Genomic DNA, 20,253 nt, shown 5'->3' with positions numbered 1-20,253 from the left:
ACCCCTTGAGCAGGTTAGCTATCTGGTCCAAGTGCCTCATACCTGCCGGCTACATTCGGGTCTGATCGAGGCTGCCACCAGAGGAAAAACAGCTGCGTGTCAAGTGATCCGTTATCAGCTAAAGCTCCGTGGCATCTTGATTAAACACAGAGGGCAAACATTCGTTAGAGGCAGTTTGCTGCCGTGAGCAGATCTCCTGCATTCCCCTTCCATGCCTGTGCTGAAGTCAAAGCAATCTGAAAAGAGAGGAATTTAACCTTCAGATAGCCTGGCTGCATCTGTGATGTCTACAGAAATGTACTGTTGGGGTAACAAAGACATCAGCTTTCTTCTAATCCTGTTTGTTGCCCTCTTTTAATACAAATAACAGATTTCTACTCGTAAACTTGTGTCTTAGAATAATTTATTTGAACAGATATAAGGATTCAATCACGATCATCAATGCATAAAGGAACTATTTAAAAAAAAATCATACTCTACACAGCATTTATCGGAATATAAGAAATATAGATTTACTCTTTAAAAACATCCAAGGAAAAAAAACAAAACCCAAGTTGGTCCCAAAAATAACGAAAATCATCTTAATACAAGTGGTCACTACGGAAAGATATTAAGGAACATTCAAACTTCTCAAAGAAAGTGGAAGAACTGTCAAAATGTCTGATGTTTAAATACACAAAACTCTGTTTTTAAGAGAGGACAAATACAGGAGGCCATCTAGACATTGGTTCCTGGTTTGGAAAGTCCTATTGTGGATTATCTCGTAAAGAAGTATCTAAAAATAATAATAATTAGTATCCATTAAAAGAGAGGGATGCTGATGAAATCCGACCGGGAGTTCCAGTTTTAGTCTGTTTGGTTGGAAAGTTTCTGTCTGTCTGTCTATTATAGGGTAATAACGGTGCCGTCCTCCTCCACGCCGCCCCGGGGCAGAGCCAGGCTGTGCCGTGGGTCCGTTTTCATGGAGCTGAGGATTTTGTGCAGGCTGCCGTTGCTGTGGCGGAGGGCCGGGTTGCTGCTGTGATGCGGGGGCTGCGTTTGGTGGTGGCGGGACTGCTGCTGCTGCTGGAGGTTCAGGTCTTTGTGCAGCTGGTAGCTGAGGCTGCTGTGGTGGGACCCTCCGTTGACGCTGGGCTGAGAGTGGAAGGAGACGGTGGAGACCACTGACGACGGGCGCGTGGGGGGGCTGGGAGGCGCCGCGGGGCCCAGGACTGTCGTCGTCGGCGTCTGTTGATGCGTGCGGGACACGTTGGACGCTATAGAGACGTTGGACCTCTGAGACGGTCGCTTCAGGCTGCTCTCGATGACGATGTCAGTCTCTTCGTCACTCTCCAGATCGTCCTGGTACCTGCTCGCTCCAGGCGCCGTGAGTCCCATCGAGGCCGAGGGCGGGTTGGGGAAACTCGTCGACCCGCTGCTGTCCGACGACTGGCCCGAGCTTCCGGAGATCCTGCTGCTCCGGACCACGTTGTTGCGCTGGTTGACGGGCTTAACCGTCACAATCAGGTTGTGGCTGTTGGCGATCATCATATCCGTCACCTGATCCAAGGACTTCCCCGTCACCTCGATGCCGTTCACCTCCAGCACCTCATCGTTAACCGCCAGCAGCCCGGTGCTCTCCGCCAAGCCTCCCGGCACCAGCCGAGAAATGAAGATGCCCGGGACTTTCTCCAGTCCGTGAGGCGTCACCCGCACGCTGGTCCCATCCCGGATGTAGAATCCCAGCGGCTTGTCGGAGCCGTGGCGGTACAGCCTGACGCGGCGGTGAGACTCGGGCAAGATGTCCACGTCGATGATGGAGGAGACGGGCCGGAAGTCCTGGGGCATGCCGATGCGGATGTGAGGCCGTTTGCGGTTGACGTCATTGTTGCGCAGCGCGACCACCGCCTTCTTCTTCCGGGTTAAGGTGTTGGTCCCGAAGTTAGCGTAGTCGACCTCTTCTGCGGAGGAACAAAAGGAGAGAAACCGTGAGAAATAAAACTCTTAGAGCACAGGCGGTGCAATGTTGACCAGATTTAGACGCCGTTAAGGCAGAAGCTCAGCGTGAACGTTCCTGTAAGTGCCGAGCTTGAACAGCATTCCTGTCAGTGCTGACAGAGGTGAACCACCCATCTGCTAACAGGAGCTGGATTGGTTCCCAGTATGCATTTCTGTCCTCGCACACAGGCGTGCACGCGCCGACCTCGATCCCAACGCGGCAGAGAAGCAACAGCTATTTTGTTTTTCTGCGAAAAGCTGAGATGTTAAAACGGAGGCGCGTTTGGAAGTCGGAGCGGAAAAGTGTTTTCCAGCCGGGGATCAAGAGGAATCCTGTATGAAACAATGAAAACCTTCAAAGGGGGAGCTGGTCATCCTGGGAGCGGGAGTGGCTCCGCCAGAACAGCCAAACGAGGCTGACACGATAAACCCAAAGAAAACGGATGAAGAAGAAAACATAACCTGGGAATGGTGGCGTGCCGGAGAGTAAAAACAATATCGGCCGTGACTCCTATCTGCTCGTCTCAATAACACAGGAAATCTGGACCGAGCACAGCCTGATGTGACAGGAAGTGAGGTTCCCCAGACGGGAGCATCCATCCCCCCCCACCCACCCCGCTCCTATCCCAACAATGATGAGTCATCTTCCCCCTCCCGCCCGGGACACCTGCTTCAGCGAACCACCGGGGGCGGCGGCGCTCTAAGCTCTGGCCCTTCCTTCAAAAGAGGGAGGTGGGACGCTGAAGCCAACGGGGAGTCTGAGCGGAGCCAGCTGGCCGCGCTTCCTTCCAGGCCCGGACCAGGACGGCTCCCTCCGCAACGCTGACTCAGCGTTCATGTGCGTTCTCCTACCTGCTCTTGCAGAATGTTGCCGAGGCGGCGCGTATAAATACGGCTTCGGGGTCGTGGCCCCCACGGAGGAGGTGAATTACAGCCACTAAATAAGTCCTTTTAAGTTAGCTACTTCCAAATCTTTGACTCAAAAGGAGAGCAAACGTGTTTGCCACAAGCTTAAGCCTCCTTGATAGAAACCAGGCAGAAACCCCTGCTGAGACCCATTACAGGGCTGTGGCGCCTCCGAAGAAATCCCAAATAAATCACTCTCCCTTCCCAATTTTACGATAAAAGCACCGACAGCTGTATCGCGCTATTCCATAAAGAACTGCGGAAGCCCGCATCAACATATTTGTGGGCTTGGTAATCAATAATGACGTCTTTAATTTGTGACTAATGCCTCATACTTCACGCGCTATTTAAATGAGCGAAAAAACCTGTAAGGTCACATAGTTTGCAGAGGAATGAGCCGAGTTATGCAGAAGAGACGCGGAGCCCCGGCGAGCACAGCCGGAGGTGAAGCCGATGCGCGACTCCAAACAGCAAAACAGGTCTTCCGTACAAACCTCGCAGTCTCTCCCGCTGATTGGTCGGGATATTTACTCCCTTTTTTTAACATCACGGATCAGCGGAAACTTTGTTCAATAAACCCGGACTGGAAAAAAGGTCACGTACTTCAAAGGAGTCGAGTAATTACGAACTATCAGGTGACACGGCGGCCTTTTAGAGGCAATCCGACCATGTCTGACCCCCCCACCCCCCCACATATACACACTCTTCTACTTCTGAGTGCAAACTTTACCCAAATTGTGCCTTTCACCAGCAAACGCCTAACTCTAATCCTTACTCTGACTTAATTCTAACCTTAAAACCACGTTTTAAAGGATTGAGGACCGGACAAAGTAACATCACTTTGCAAGAGAATTGTGGGTCCCGGTCCTCACAATGTAGCATCTACAGGAACACACACACACACACACACACAAAGTTCTGTCTTATCACACCAAGTTTATCGTAACAACCTCTGACAAACCTAATCCCTGTTCCACTGAAGCATGATGGGTAAGCCAATTTGAACCAGTTAATCAAAGGCTGCCAGGCATTTGCAGGCCGAACGGCACCTCAGTTCAGTGTTTCAGACATCTAATCTGACAAACAAGTACCGGTAAAGCAGATTTGTGGGATTTAGGTAAAATAAAAATTCTTTTTGCAACGTTTCTGGTTTTGTAAATGTATTTAAAAAAAAAAAAAAAAAAAGATTCTAGTGCGGAAAGCTGTTAAATCCAGGAATAGAGGAGATAAAACCATGCGGTGACAGACATCCCCACCTCGTGTGGTCTATCCAACAACTGAGAGCAGCTCAGGGGAGAAAGGTCAGAGGTGAAATGCTGGCTCTAAGGGTGTGTGTGTGTGTGTGTGTGTGTGACAGAGAGAGAAACACCTGAGGAATGTAGTGGTAAATGTAGTGGGATGTATAAGGGAACAGGTTAAAGACCTGCAAAGCCTCAAACCTGTCCTGGGCTGTTAGCTGGATAGCCCGATCCGATGCTGCAGTCTTTCAAAGTGGAAAAAACACACCTCTAATTAACCAAAAGTAGTGAAAAGAAGTGTATTTAAAGGCCTACTGCTTTCTCCAATCAATGTGATGGCCCAAACAAGAAGTCATAATTAGAACTTAAGGGACTTAAAGAAGGAACAACAGCACCTTTGAGGTGTCCAAGCTCATATTTGGGCACCGAATCCTCTCTCGCATCACTTCCTCCCACTCAAAGGCGAAATTATAAAACCTCCGGTTTCTGTGAAGGTGGTGGCCTATGCTGGACCCTACACCCGGTGACCTCTGACCTGTCCCTCTAGTTTACAGCTGCAGTGCATCTAAGCCAGTGACATTCTTACACCCCAACAACCCCCCCCATGCGATTTTTCAGCCAAGCGCGACAAATGCCTGACAGGGCAGATCACAATGAGCAGAGAGAGGGAGAGAAGAGCGACACGAGAGAGAGAGAGAGAGAGAGAGAGAGAGGAGAGAGAGAGAGAGAGAGAGAGAGGAGAGAGAGAGAGAGGAGAGAGAGAGAGAGAGGAGAGAGAGAGAGAGAGAGAGAGAGAGTAGAGAGAGAGAGAGAGAGAATGGGTGCTGGGCCCTGCTGCCATTGGCGTTAGGTCACTGAATACTGTGGAAGTGGGCTTCGCTTATGGGCCCCACAGACACACAAACACTCAGCTGAAAGCGCCTCGCTGTCAAAACCCACCGGGAAACCGGCCTGAAGTGGAACAGGACGAAACCCAGGACGCCGGGCGACGCCGTAAAAAAAGATCTGAGCTCGAAGGATGTTTGAATTCTTTCCTGTTGTTGTTTTACGGAGACGGGACACAACTGCATGAAAGCGGAGCACTTTGGAGCTCAAAACTAGAGGGTTTCCATGACTCCTTGGTGGTTTTACACAACTTCCAAATACAAAAAAGATAAATAAATCAGCCGACGTGCACACATCCCATGGAAGCGAGCTGCAGCGGACGCTAAATTAACCATAATTGTTACTGTACTGTTTTTCACATTCATCAATATAAAAAGGATGGAACATGTGTAGAAAAGAAAAAAAAAAAAACCTGAACTTCTCGTCTCCGTTAGGGAGTGTGGGAGTGTGTGCGGAGCCAGGACGTTGGGCTAACACAAACACGGGAGTGGGGTCCAAGAAGGATAAAGACGAAGCGCGTTTCTTTTTAAACATGCAAACATAGTTCGCATTTTTGCAGGGGTGGTTGAGGCTGGGCCACGGTGGAAATTTGGACAAGCTTGATAAACCTCTGTCTGTAAATCAAACTCTGCCAAGAGGCTTTCGTGGGAGCTTTCTGGAAGCTTCTGCAGCCTTAATCACGCTGCGTTCTACTAGTCGAACGAAGAAAAGTAGAATTAATTCCTTTATTACTGCATTAAAATTCAGGGGTTAGGGTCCAGAGCCGGTCCTCAAAGACCATAATCCAGCCAGGTTTTCTCTCCTACCAGGCAGAAAACGCTCCCAAGCCAGGCAGGGTCCCAGGTGAAAGCCTGTTCTACCTGGTAGGACGGAAAACCCGGCTGGATCGTGGCCCTGGACCGGATCTGGACACGCCTGACGTACATGATGAGAAAAACCAAGAACGGCCGTTTTAACGCGACTTGCTTTGTAATCTAAGTGTTGAAGTAGTGAATAATCCTTGAAGTTCTCACATTCTTTTGGGGGGGGGGGGTTATCTCAACACCTGCACAGTGTGTTCCAGAATGTTCTGTAAATTATTAATGGACGTTAAGCAGCTTCAGATATGTTATTTTTCAAGTGGCGTGTGTGACAATCAGAGAAGATAAAAGTATTTTCCCTTATAAAGACGGCTCCATGCTTTGAACCTTCTGTACCCCCCCTCATTCTTTCCCTCCCTCGCTACAGTGAGGTGGGGCTGCACATCTGGGACACGTTAAACGGAGCTGCCTGGTTCTCCTCCGTTCTGGCTCGGCTCAGGCACTGGGGCAGGGAGGGGGGGGGGGGGGGGGTTTGCAACGTATCTCCCGACGCGACTTTATCGAAACCACCCCCCAGGGGCAGATTAAGCCCTGCTTGGTGGCAACAGAAATGAGGAGGAGAGCAGGCAGGAGGACGACCTCCTCTACATCGCTTTCACAAAAATGCGCTCTCGGTGTGGGGGGGGGGGTGTCGATGCCCCCACCCTCTCCCTAAATACCGACTACCACTTGGAGAAAACACGTGCTGTTGATTTAACCTCTTCGGAACCCCCCCTCCCTCCTCCGTCCCGCCTGTGCCATCTGGCCTGCAGGTACTGGCCTCCGTTCACTCCTCGCAACCATCTGAAGACAGAAATACGTCACCGTGGAGACAGCCTGGATGGACGAGCGGGAGTTTTGAGGCTAAAGCCCCCCCCCACCTCCGTTATTGGAACTCTGATGCTGGATTTGATAGTGTTAAAGGCATTTATGACATGATGATGGTCTAATAATGCAAATCTCACACAGTTTGCTGTAAAGAACCGGTTCCTTGTGCCGCCAACAACCTTCTCCTGACTGGATTTGCTTGACGTTTCGTCATGAAAAGCGATATTTAGAATTCCTGTGAGCGTGTGAAGCTAATTCATGGGTTCACTTCAGGAGGGAGGGCAGGAGAAGGCGGTTGATTTATTCCATCGCCTAAACGCGGCCGGTTTCATCAATTTGCTTATTAACTGCTGAAATAGGACAAATTGCATCACTGTATAAAGAACATTTGCATGAATATTTTCAGCAATTCCCTCAGAAATAGTTGAATTCAGTTCCGTTCTGTCCCAGTTTTCTCTTCAAAGTTACCCCAGGCACGCTCATTGTCTGATGTCAACCCAATAAACCATTTTTAAGAAAGACAGGTTCGTCCCGCCGTATTCTACAAGGACGTCTCTTCGTCCCCGGGAAGAGTTGGACAGATCTGTAAACTGACCCTAGATGGAGGATCGAAAGACGTCACGGCCGAGCAACAAAAACGTCACTTTCTGATGTTTTACTGGCTGCAGATGACAGACAACACACAGATTAAGAGGATTTCAACCTGTCTGGCTCTCTGACTGTCTCACCACACACACACACACACACACACACACACACACAGATATGACATTCAAGCACAGTCAGGAAATTAGATGACTGTAAAGTCCACACGCAAATGTGGGCTCATTTCCTTCTGTAAACAGCGGTGGGGACCCAACGTGGCCTCTGTGAGACGGTTTTGATTCCGTTCGTATTAATCTGCCGGTTAACAGGAAAACAGACACTGAGAAAGGTGGACGCCCTCCGTCAGGCGGACGGCGCCCCGCTGAGAGCTTCTTTCATCAGCTCCCAGGAAAATCGATGCCGTTTTGTTCTCCGCGTTCGCACACGGTCAAGAAAAATAATCCAGACACGTTCTTCCGTCTCCAGGTCTGTTTTTGTTATCGCTTATAGTCACGTGCGTATCGTTTCTGGGAAAGTAAAACCAAGAGCCAGGTCTGTCTGGCGCTAAAGAATGCCAGCAAACAGGGCTCTCCCCGATCGGCGCCACCCACTCAGACGCAGCGACCCGTTTATTGTCACCGTAATCGGAGTGATGCCACCCAAGTAGAACGTCAGGTGTCCGACAAGAATGGCGTTTAACTGGAATCAACGAGTGGGCGTTGTGTAGGGGAGGGTGGCCACTGCTGGGGGGTTACAGGAGGAGGGTTTCAGGCCCAGGGAAGGAGCAGAATGTGTAACAGATCCCGGGTCAGGAGTGTTAGGACCAGAACATCTTAGAGGCCTGTCGGCTCTTTTGTGCTAACATTCTTGAGCCTGGCTCCGTCATCGGGTCACTAAAAGGTTTTTTCTGGTCTCCAGCTGAGCCCCCCAGTATGCTACGCGAGCCCAAGTCTATCATCTGCAAGCTTGGACAGGACCCGTCCCGTCCTCCCCGGCACCTGAAACAGCAACAGCCTCCTTTCTCCAACCCCCCGGCGCTAACGCTGCGCTGCCCGTGCGTTGACACACGTCCAGGCTTCTTCCTGCTCCCCCTGATTCCTTTTGTGGATTACTCAGTCTATTGTGTCCAAAGTTGCTACTCCTGTTGTCTCTCTCTCCCTCAGACACACACACAGACACACACACAGACACACACACACACGCACACAATTTAAAACTTGTCTGTGAGAGCATTTGCACATTAGCCGTCAGTGTCCATTGTTTCAGCAATTCACTATTCATGTGAGGACCAGAGTCCTGGCTCATTCCTCCCCTCCTCCATTCTTTTCCTTCCTCTCCCATCCTAAACTGCTGAGTCGTCCCGATTCACCAGCGACGGGGAACTCGTGGCGTCATCACCTGTGACAGACGCCTGTCGCAGAGGCGATCGATAACATGTAGCGGCGTTGAGCGTGAAGCTAACTGAAGCTGCAGTTAAATCAACAGTTCGCTCTGGTGATTTCTGACAGCCAATCAAATGAACTCTAGGCTCCGTCGGGCCAATCACGTCGTCCCACAGGTCATGGCTGAGCAACTCTCAGACTGGTGAGGGGGGCGACAGCTTGCCTCATTGTTTTAGCCTCATGACCTTTATGAATGGCTACGTCTTAATATTGTCACACACACACACACTTCTATATTTGTGGAGACTTAATAGACATAACAGATCATCCAGCTGGCTACCCTAACCTTGACATCCCATTAAGAACCCTGGTTCACTTGGTCCTTTACAGTTGTGGGGCCCAGCAAGATGGTCCTGCTTTGCAAACATGGCCCCATTTTGCTAGTAAAAGTAGTTTGGTACACGATACATCGTAAATGCGAGGAGACACACACACACCACAAGATAAAAAAAGTCTCAAATTCAAGTAAGAAATAGAAGGTGGTTAAAAACAGCAACTAAGACTCATCACCAGAGGAACTCAACTTCCTATTAGGTCAATGTGGCCTGACCGCAGGGGGATACCAGAAAAGTAAACAAGTCAACTCCCAGAGCAGAATCTTTCAAAAACAAACACACCACAACATTCACGCTAGTTTTTTCTCTCAATCACTGAAAGCTCGGTGCCTGTAAACACGCAACAATGCATGTAATTTTGTTAGCGTCGGCGGACCCTTCAGCCAAACCCTGAAAAGTCGGAATCTAGTGTCTCCACATGGAACCGCCCACGACTCCGTGTGTACCGACAACTCGCTGTTAATGAATTTAGCTTAGCTTGGTGTTTACAGAGAGCCGTGACCTTTTGACCCGGCTCGTGCGACGGGGCGAAAACAACCGACATCACGTGCAGCGAGAAGGCATCTGAGAACGTTTCCTCACAACCTCTGAGTTAACCCCGTGTACGCCTGAGCTCTCAGGGCTGAGCAGCAAAACCGGGCCCTCCTTTGTAATTATGGATTCCTTAAATATCCTCCTGCCGACGCAGGGCTGGGCCGATGCCGAGAAACTGGGAGCGGCGAAGCGTTAAATTGGACTGGGTGTCGGGACGCGATTCCAAAGCTAGGATTTCCTCTAAAGACGCGCGTTCTTTGCTCGAGATTCCCCTCGTTACCTTATTCATGCTAATTTCTGGGATCTCGGAGCGCTGCTCGGGAGCGTGTCCAGCCTCGTTTTTTCCAGCGGAGCTGTAATTAAGGAGGGACTGCAGCCACGCTGCCAAACATACCAGCGACTCCTCCCTCCAAAAACCCACCGACATCCACCCCCGCGTCCACACCACCCGCCCTCTCTAACCCCAAAATCTTTACCCTATCCCCCCTCGCTGTGCTCGTGACTTGGCTGTAAATTTCGCCTGGGAATTTTCCACTGAATACGTTGTTATTAAGGAAGGAAAACCTTCCCCCTTTTTCCTTTATTAAACTTTCTATAAATCTTCAATCCACTTAAAATCTGTCAACAACCCCTAAAAATGAGCTGCATCGAAGGCATCGTCATGACTACAACTGAGGAGCCGGCGTTCAAATTTCGGCCCACGATGAAGCCTAATTCTGTTTTATGATTGTCCTGATGCGGGTTGATCACCAGGGCTGGAAAAACAAACCTGCTGATCTTATTACGACAAACAACCCAGCAAAGAACAGAAACGCTGCGGAAAAGCTCGGGAAATAAGAAGCATTTAATGTTTTTTCTCTTTCCTTCCTCTCTCTTCTGAGGGTTCACGCTGCCGAGGAGTGGCTGCGGCGGCGGCGTTGTAGGAAGTTGTTTGTTTGTCCCAGAAGGACCGGCTAAATTCATCCAGACCAGAATTCCGCATGCAGAGCCTCGGAGTCCGGGCCTATCGTGCTGCCCATGACGGTAGCGTCCCTACAGCAGGGGCGCTCTGGACGCGTCAACGCGGGGGAGCGGAGATGCGGGTCAGAGCGGGGGGGGGGGGGGGGGGGGGGGGGGTCGTAAACCGCCGACTTAAGGAATGCAAACACCGATCTAGTCTCCCAAACACAACAGACCTCCGGCAGGTTTAATTAAAGCAGGAGGCATCTCGGCTCATTACGGAACAACACAGTGCGTCTGTTCTCGTCCCTTTTCATGTCCGCCGACGTGATTTACTGCTGGTTTATGACCGCGCCCCCCGTCCCGTCCCGCCCCGTCCCGCTCCTGGCAGGCACCCGGCTTCTCCATCGCGCTAACGATGGGTGGCGTTGTCTGCTGACAGGCAGAGGAGAGGCCACACACGGGCTTTATTGAGAGGCCCACACACACACAATACCTAAGAGGTTTTACGGCGCACCGACTCATGCCCGGCTCAGACGGCGCCTCGTTTAGCCCGGCGATGCGCCGCGGCGCGTGAATACAGGCGCGGGAACGTTTCCCTGATGCCGTCACAGTCGGCGCTGCTCTCGCCACTTTCTCAGATGTGTCATCAAATTGTTTAATTGAGTAGTAAAAAAGGCCTTCGTCCCCACGCCGTGCAGGAAATCGGCCCGTGGGTGGGCGGCGAGCCGCCTTTTCTGCCCGTCGACCACGACAGAGGTGAATTCAACCTGCCCCCCCTCCTTCAGGGTGGTGACGCTGAAAGAATGAGGATCAGTCTGAGCCAGATACCTGCAGCGACATTCTTGAACTGGAACCAAAAATGATCAGACAGGCGGGCATTGTCCCCGAGTCGGCCCGACAAGAACCATCCAGCAGCAGCGTTTAAAGGGAATGTGAAACCCTGGCAGGGGCGGAGACGGAACAAAGACGAGGATCACAGCAAAGGAGTCATAAAAGCAGAGACAGGCTGCTTAAAACACTCCTGTTTTTCCTTTAAGCGCCCCGGTTCTCCCTCTAGCCCCGAGGACGCTCTTTGGTACCAGCCACAAAGAGGACAGGGACCTCTGAGACTGGCTCTTTGTCACCGTCATGTCGCTGAGAAGAAGCGGAGAGCACTCAGAGCCGCATTAGACGACCAAAATAGATCTGCCTTTCTCTCTGGCGAGGCGGCGTCTGAAATGGAAATGAGCGGCGGGCGGGCAGGAACCGAACCGCCGCTTATCAAGAGACCAAATCAGCTTTGTAAGGAGCGACAGGGGTGATTTTATATTCCGAGCCGGCGATCAAACGCAGCTACCGTGACTCAGCGCTGGCACGTGCACGACAACATGGCCAGATGTTGAATCTGCGCAGCTGGCTGCTGCTCCAGCACGCACACAATCATCTATTTCTAAATCGTCCACAGGAAGACGGTAATGGACGGATATTAGCAATTATAGCAGCAGCTTTTATGACCAGTAGCAACAAAATGGGAATACTCTGAAATATTTAACCGTCCTGATTCCATCTCCACAAAAAAATGGGAAAAAATACACACATCAAAGAACTTTATAGCGTAGCTGGAGAGGGCTAATCTGTGTTCCTGGGACTCGTCAGAGTGACGGTGGAGGTGAAAAGGTCAGGTCAGGTCTGCGGGAGGTCAAGTGTCTGGCCCTCGTCCAGCCTCCAGCCCTTTTTTATTTAATTAGTTTGAGTTTTCCAGTGTAAACGGCGGCGCTCACAGCCCGCCAAGCACAGTCCTCAAAATATAAATCCCTTATAAGCTGGAGACAGAGAAGAACGCTGGCATTCCTCTGGTACTGTTCTGCATTTAGCTCCCGGTCCAGCCCGACTCCTTTCATTTTCGAGCCACATCCCTCTTTATTTTGGCTGCGGAGTTTCCCCAGGTGTCGGGAGCCGCCGGGTAGGCGGAGCGGCAAACCGCGGCCCTGGCCGTGCCAGCTACGAAGGCGCGCAGCCGCTCGGCCTTGGCCAGCCGCGCCGGCTTTATTTAGTTAAACTTTTAGCCCTCTGACAAACAGGGGTCTCATCTCTTTGTTAAAAGTTTAGTCTGCGTGGAGGCCGCTGGCTCTCGCTACAAAAACAGCGCCATTTCTCAGCAAAAAAATCTGCGTTCCAAAAACCTGGACTGCGTTTTGCTTGGGTGAGGAGCATTTAGTCTATAATTAGCATAGCCAGAGCTAAAATCTGACTCAGATTTTAGCACAAAAATATTTGTCTGAATGCTCCTTTTTCTTACGTACCCCAAAGAGGAAACAACTGAAACTCACAGATCCTGGAAGGACGTAGCGCTAGCTTAGCATTTCCAACTAAAACAATTCCAGGATATTAATTGACTAACTCCTGAACACGTAATTATAACCCCTATATGTTAATGTAAGGCCACAACCATTGGGCTCAGCATTCGACCTCTATGTTTGTGCCATTTAACGAACAATTTTAGCCTACAAAAAGCCTATTTTCATCATTAAGACAGCTCATAAGAAGTCTTTCAACAGTCCGACGCGCTGGTGAAATATGGAAAACCCGCTGATGTGTGGCTGGTTTCCCAATTTGCATCATTTGAACCGGAGATAGAATGTAAACACACAGCAGTCAAGCTAGCAGCAGTAATTGTCTGAAGTAGATGTGGTTTAAACCTTTGACATAATGACTATTCAGGCTTGTGGGTTTAACTTGTTTCTGACCGCGCCGAGTCCGTGACAACGGAACAAACACTTAAAAAGAGGAGGAAACTAGCGTTAAATGTGAGATTTCACTGCCTTTGCTAGTGCAGAAACTCCCCAAACCCTTCAAACGCAGGAATGTGCGTGCAGCTCTCCTCCTTCACCCGTCGGCATATCAGCAACGAGCGAACCGCTACGATCGCTCGCGCCGAAGACGGCGAGGAGTCGACCTCCGGCACCGCGCCACTCCTCAAATCTTTCCCTGAATTTTGCCTTCTCCATCCGTAATCTGGCGGTTCAAACTGGTCACTCAATGCAAAATGAGCTCAAGCACATTCCTCAGTTCAGTGGTCCAAGTCTGGCTCGTTAATCATTACACAACAGTCTTCCCAAACTTATTTGCCCTTGAGCAAACAGATTAGAGGCATTTTACCGTGTGTAAAGCCATTGTTGCGTTACATCACGGTCTTTTTATTATTAGGCCGAGCGTAAACGCAATTGGCTGTTTTCAGATCTGAAAGCAGTGGTTTGTGGCCAAGTCACATTCAAAACACTGGAGCGCGGTATCGTGGTTCAGGGTTCTGCTCACGTTATCGGGACGGGGGGAACAGAACCGTGAACCGGGTCCACCACGGGTCTTAAATGAGGGTTAAGTGGGCCCTAAATCTGACTGAATCTCCTGCAGTGTGGGGCCAGACTTCCGCTGGAGTCTGCCTGTGTAACCGCGACTGTAGCCGGCTACAGCCGACTGGTGCTTGAGGAAACTTCTCCTACGAGTTCCAAGCAATCATCTCTACTTGAAGCCGTCAAGTGTTTGGGTAAATAAACCCCAAAGAACAACAGCCGCTCTTACTGCAGGCTGCTGTGATTGGCACCAGCGCCGCCTTTGGGGCTCCAGCTAGTTTTCTGCTCAGAACTGGACCGATTTTCTCCGTAATGTCTGATTCCCTCTGTGGTTACGCATGGAGACCTCAGAACAGCGTCCTCCCGGTAACCACAGGCCAAACTCCTGCCCTCCGTCACCTCTGGAGACCGGCACAACCGGGCCGGTACTGACTGATACAGTCATTATCACACACTCGGCCAGCCGTGCACCATGCTAAGAGCTTGGTCACACACGGACCTCTTTGTGCGTAGCGGCTAACAATAGCTGGTAGTCAGACTTAAGATGCTCAGACAGCTTCTGCATCTGTCGCACCAGCGAACGTCACCGACTCAGGACGTGTCCTTAATGGGGAGAGGTGGGGGTGGGCGGGGTGGTGCAACAGCAGCAAGTCGTACACAAACCTGATGATGTGTGCCGATGCTAAATCTGTAGCTAATAACGGCGCTCTGTTGCATTATTGAATGTGTGCAGAGAGGGTTTTTACTAATTTAGCCTGCTGAACGGTGCCGCCAGCCAGGACTGAAAAAGTGGACTTCATTTGCATGAGTCTGGTAGAAACACAGCATTTGTGCACGTATGTTTTAGTCCAGAGATGTTTAAAGCAAGGAGGTGATGAGGCGACCGCTCTTCTTCCAGGAGCAACGTGGCTAACACCAGCTATCCTAACACTTTTGCTAAAGTACTTAGACGGGGGACAGTTGCCTCCATAATCATAAGGACTAAACAAACTGCTCTCCTATGGAAATGTTGCTGCTTCTTCAAAAGCTGAAGGAGATGCCTCATTCTGAACGCTTAATTAGCATCCAAATTAGCATCCAAACCTCCAGCGTGTCACATCTTCAGTCTCAGTCAGCACACAAAGGCTTTATTCAGCTCCAAACTGATGAGTTCTCCCAATCACGTCTGCTGGGCTCCCCCCCGGTCCCCCTCCAATATCCAAACCCTATTTATTGCCCAAAAATCACAGCTAGCTATTGTCTTTCAACCGCTGGACAACAATTAAAACAATACCCTGGAGTGTACGTGTTCATTCCACAAGCGAGCGAGGGGCATTCCCAGGAGGATTGAGGGTCTGAATAGACGTGAATTGTGATGGATTCATTTGTATGCTCGCTAGCTCACTGCCTGGCGGTCCGTCAAGACCCACTCCAGAGGTGGGATCAGCGAGAGAGACTGGGACTGTTCCCACCCCGGGTACCATGGTGCTCCATTTGAACAAATACACACTTGCACAGACGCACAAAGGTGGGGGGGGGGCTCGGCGAGGAGTCTCTTTCACGCAGGTCTTTTGTCTCTCAGTAATGTCTGGTATGCTGGGATACTGGCTTTGCTCGCTGACCTGATTTCTATGGGGTTGCCGGAGCCACGGGCCCGCGTGTGCATGTTATCATCTGCCCGCGAGCCCTTCCTCTGGATAAGACACCCGACTTAGGCAGGCAGACAGACACAGACTCAGGCTGATCCAGCCAATAAGAAGACAGGAAACACAAACACATACACACACACACACCAAGTAAACAAAAAGGCTTCCAGTTCCCGTAGAGGAAGACAAAAGTGGATAAAGTAAATTTTCTGAGGGGAAACTTCATTCGGGTCAGATCATTATTATTACAGCGGTATTATCCAAGCACAGAGACTGGAGCAGTTCTAGAGACGAGGCTCCGTGGGTCTACCTTGTCTCTGGATGAAGATCCTGAGCAGCGGGTGGGCCGTCGACACCGCTTTGCAGAAGTTGTCGTCGTTGTTGATGGGCAGCAGGTCGCCGTGGATGTCGGCGTAGCCGATCATCACCTCCATGTTGGCGATGCGGTGGATGTGCAGGATGAGCTTGTAGAACTCCTCGAACTTTCCGGGCTTGGCGCGGTCCACGGAGAACCGTCGGAACTCTGCGCCGTACTGTGGAGACAGGAGCGGGGTTAGCGAGGTTAGCGAGGTTAGCGCGCTTGCGGCGGCAAACGGGAAGCGGAAATGAAGACGTCTACACCACACGGCTTTATCTGAACAATCGGTGTGCCAGAAGTGAGGGTCTGGCATCCTCTCAGGATGTGGAGTCAGGTCAAGACTTTGGTGAAACTGGCCCCAGAATAGCAACACTCAGCAAAACATAAACCATTTCTAGTCAGAATGGTAAACAGCTCGCAGCTAACCAGATCACACGTGGACGTGGCAGTTAAACCACTTCTCGCACATCAAACACTTTAGCAAAGGAACAAATAACTACATCAATTCTTCGTGTTTAAGACCCTCATGCTAACGCCATGCTAACGCCATGCTAATGCCATGCTAACTGCAGCCGTGTTGATTGTGTAGTAGAAACTATAAGAGCGAGGAGGACAAGTGAGTAAGATGTCCAGTACAACCCTCCCCCCACAGAGCTGTCCCAGTGCTACCAATGAGGCAACGGCGGGGGTCACTATGGGGTCATCGTGCGACTCATAAGACAATGGGAATACAGAGGAGGGATATGGGGGCACAATGGCCCCCCCGTGCTCCATAAACCACGCCAGTGGCTTTGAGCGCTGGTGAATCGCAGCGGTAATTTGTAGACGGAGCTGATTTTTTTGTTAGCGTAATCACCGCGGAGGCGGATGCTAACGGAGGTGGAGGGCGGGAGGAGGGAGAACTGCTGACGGGGGGAGAAGAGACGACAGAGGCAGCCGGCTCTGTAATTACAAGATGACGGATGCTTGCTGGGGAGGCAGACCTGAGGTGGTGGTGGTGGTGTGTGTGTGGTGGTGTGTGTGTGTGTGTGTGTGGGGGGGGGTGCAACGTTGCACAACCTGGATTTGATGATCAGATAATCAAACTGAACCTTTAACCCACCTGCCCAACAGGTTCGTCAGTACACAGACGGCCTGTTTAGCATCCGTGACAGAGAAACCCGATCAAGTCTGAGTGAGTACACGAGACCTGGAGGGAGCGCTTGTGTTCAACGCCCCCAGCGGTAAAAACAACCGTACCTGCGCGCCGCCGCTGGCTCTGGTGGCGGTATTTACCGGCTGCCTTGCGAGCCTCCTAAACAACCTGCAGCAGAATTCACCGCTCTGGTATTTGCAAGTCCCAACACGGTGCGATTCTTTGCCGACGCTGACGTCAAACCCAGGGCCCAGAGTAAATCACGACGACGGTGATGTCACCCGCCCGGCCGGCCAATCAGAGCGCAGGAACGAGCCGACAGGCCGAAACACGTTTCGGGGAAATGGAAGACGGTCGACTTGTATTTTCTCACCGTGGATCTTGGAATTCTAGCCTTGTGACTGAGCCGTGACACCTGTAGAGAAGCTCTTTCCGTGTTGACCCCACCTGACCCCCCCGTCACACCCTCCCTGATAAGAGCGGGAAGTTAGTGGGAAAAACAGCGGGCTGAAGCTCCAGGACGGATCAGCCAGACACCTCCGGTGTTGACCCTGATAAGATTACCTGCGGGGGTGTTTCCCCTGAGAAAGGCAAACACCACCAGCACACCTACAGCCCACCCGCCCGCCCGCCGCCGACCTCGGCTTCCTGCGCGTTTGGAGCCACACCGTAATCTTGTTTTTGGTCACACAGTCGGGATCTGTAAATACCAAACCAAGGGCACATTCCCCAGCAACTGCCGCTCACTGTGAACAACAGCGTCGGTATCAACGCCACCACAATCGGGTCCGACTTCGATACACTTGTGCTGATCAGCAGGTCGGGGTCGCGTGACCAAGCGCACCCCTCCCTTCTCCTCAGAGTGAAAATACACCCAATAATAAGACGGCTGAGCTTTATCTGACGCGTCAAGGTAAATACATGACGGCAACATGAGTCACCCCGCAGCCGTGACAGTGGCGATGACGAAGGCCCCGGTGAAGTCCTCCTCTTCTTCTGTCCCACCCACCCTGGCGATCTCCATAAAACAAACAAACCCACCCTGTCCCAGAGCAATAATAACAATTGTGATGTTTATGAGCGTCTATAAATAGACCGCACCTGATGAAACGAGGCTGTAGGGGTGTGTGTGTGTGTGTGTGTGTGGGGGGGGGGGTCATCAGTCACCTATACAGAGATACACTCATGTAGGCTGAGGGGAGATGATGGATGGTCGCTGCTGAAATGTTTGTGCATTTTGTGGTCCAAACTGCAGGCGGCTCCATGTGTTTGTCTGGAATCGGATCAGGATCATCACAATCTCTACAGTCTGCGCCAGTTTCAGATCATCAGACGATATTAGCCATTAAAAAGAAATACACAAGTTACAACTAATGTGACAATCAGACTGACAGATGGTTGGTCTGCTTTAATCTAATGGCAGCTCAGACCGCCTGGAGCGTTTATTTTGTTGTTTAACTTCATTGCATATAACTTTGAAAATAAGTTTGAAAATAATATTGAACCCAGAACCTCCGATTGAAATCTGCTCACTATTCGATATCAGCTTCTTTCGCAGGGGCGGATGATGTCAATAATGGGTGGAAAGGGATTAAACACACGCAAACCGACGCGTCTGGCAGCTAAAACTGGGGGTTTGTGGCTGGAAAGAGGAAAGTAAGGTGTCGTCAGTTGTGGTTCCAGCTCAGCTACCGGACCGACATGTGAAACTCTTCCTCTGAGGGATTTTGGTGCCTGTTAACAACCAGAACTTCCAACTCTAAACCCTGACACTCACCTTGCTTTTGACTTCCACGGCGTTGCAATCCGCGCTCCGGAGAGGCTGAGACTTATGAAAACTCCGATTCATTTTCGTGGTTGCAGTTTTTGTACAATCCCCCCCCTGAAAAAAAGTTCAGCTCGCTTTTGCCCACAAAAAGCGGGGCTCTGGGTCCTGATGCTCCGCTCTGGCAAAATCCGGCCGCTTCGTCTCCGGGTCCGACGTTCGTGGCTTCGCTGGGTTTATTTGAGGCTCCGGGCTGGTCTGGTTTCTGCCCGATGTGTGTCCGTCCGAGACGAGGGAACTTTCTGCCAGAACGGGAGGCGAACAACTCGCCGCGTTGACTCGGGAATGAAGTTTTCAAATGACATCAGCCCTCCCAAAAAATGGAATCCTGTGAGACGTTCACGGACTGCACGAATTCCCCACCACCGGAACCCGCGTGGCAAAAGCTGCCTTTTCAAGTCATAAGGTTTTAACAACTCAACCACATTGTAAAACAAAAACTATCTGAAACAAACGTATTATTTTAAGCACATTTAATGGAGCGCTAAGAAACCCCATCGAAATCATTACATTATCTTCAGTTCTTCACACGCTATAAAAATATATATGTCCGACTGTACGGTAACGCAGCTCTGCGCCACAGTGGTCCTCCGGCGCGCCAGGGGGCGCGCTTATCCTTTTCCCAACATGAGCTATTTTCTCTACCGAGAGCAGTAAATTGTAAATAAACAGCATGCAGTCTTATTATTGACTTATTAATACTAGATCAATCATAGATGTAGATGCAAATGATCAACCATGACGATTGGCACGAAGCCATGCTTTACTGCTTCAAAACAGACTTTTATCACCAGTCCATGACTGATAAACGCTGTGTGTACTCGCGGGGCACTCTGGAATTTCTCACCGACCCCCTCCATCCCTCCCCCGCAGGTACCTTCACCACCGAGACCCGCAGTTAAAGAACCCCGTTTCACAGCTCTCTCGAATAAATAAAAGAAAAACAGCCGCAGACACGTGCTTGTTTACTCACTTACAGTGCACAATTACGGAGAATTTGCTCTCACTTTCCATGTTTTTAACACCAGTCGTGCCTTAGGTCACGAAAGAAGCTGCAGTTATTTCTTGTTTTATCGGTTGTGTTTTATCTGCAGAAATGGCACAATTGATTAACATAAGACTATTCACTTGATTAAACGCTATCAATGATAGTCAGTGCTGTGGCGCCCCCTTGTGGACATTTATTGCTAACGTCTCGGAATTACCGTGATACAACAAAACCAATATTTTGGCATATTTTTAATACTAGCAAAAATACATAATCGTGGAAAATATACAACGAAGAGCCTTCAAAAGAACAGTTGAAACCGGGTAACGCGATAATGGCATATTGACAGAGCGATGTAGCGATTCCCGGTGTGACCAGCAGAGGGCAGCACATGGCCGTAAAATGCGCAAAGAGTTTTAAAGTCGCGGAGAGCTCTGATAGAACATCAATTACAAACCGAATTTCTTCAGTTTCTACCTAAT

At 50.5% G+C, this 20,253-nt stretch overlaps 1 protein-coding gene and 1 long non-coding RNA gene across 2 annotated transcripts; one reads left to right on the top strand and one right to left on the bottom strand.

Moving 5' to 3' along the window:
* Positions 1 to 386: 386 nt before the first annotated feature.
* On the bottom strand, positions 387 to 19,087 carry pard6gb (par-6 family cell polarity regulator gamma b). The gene is made up of 3 exons (XM_057021499.1): positions 18,736 to 19,087; positions 15,776 to 15,998; positions 387 to 1,940 (listed from the first exon to the last, which is right to left on the bottom strand). The coding sequence occupies exons 1-3, from the start codon at positions 18,805 to 18,807 to the stop codon at positions 886 to 888; spliced, it is 1,350 nt and encodes a 449-aa protein (XP_056877479.1). The 5' UTR covers positions 18,808 to 19,087; the 3' UTR covers positions 387 to 885.
* Positions 19,028 to 19,737, top strand: LOC130518695 (uncharacterized). The gene is made up of 2 exons (XR_008948122.1): positions 19,028 to 19,189; positions 19,657 to 19,737. It is a non-coding gene; the product is annotated as an uncharacterized LOC130518695 (long non-coding RNA).
* Positions 19,738 to 20,253: the final 516 nt, after the last annotated feature.

The sequence above is a fragment of the Takifugu flavidus genome, chromosome 21 (assembly GCF_003711565.1).
Source record: "Takifugu flavidus isolate HTHZ2018 chromosome 21, ASM371156v2, whole genome shotgun sequence".
NCBI classification, from domain to species: Eukaryota; Metazoa; Chordata; class Actinopteri; order Tetraodontiformes; family Tetraodontidae; genus Takifugu; species Takifugu flavidus.
Note: the sequence above shows the minus strand (reverse complement) of the source record. Positions and strands in the feature narration are given on the sequence as shown.

Excerpts from the sequence above, each read along its gene's own strand:
- pard6gb (XM_057021499.1), bottom strand. The coding sequence starts at position 18,807 with ATGAATCGGAGTTTTCATAAGTCTCAGCCTCTCCGGAGCGCGGATTGC. Across the intron at positions 15,999-18,735 it reads CCGTGGAAGTCAAAAGCAAG|TACGGCGCAGAGTTCCGACG; the intron begins GTGAGTGTCAGG and ends CTGTCTCCACAG. Across the intron at positions 1,941-15,775 it reads GATCTTCATCCAGAGACAAG|AAGAGGTCGACTACGCTAAC; the intron begins GTAGACCCACGG and ends GTTCCTCCGCAG.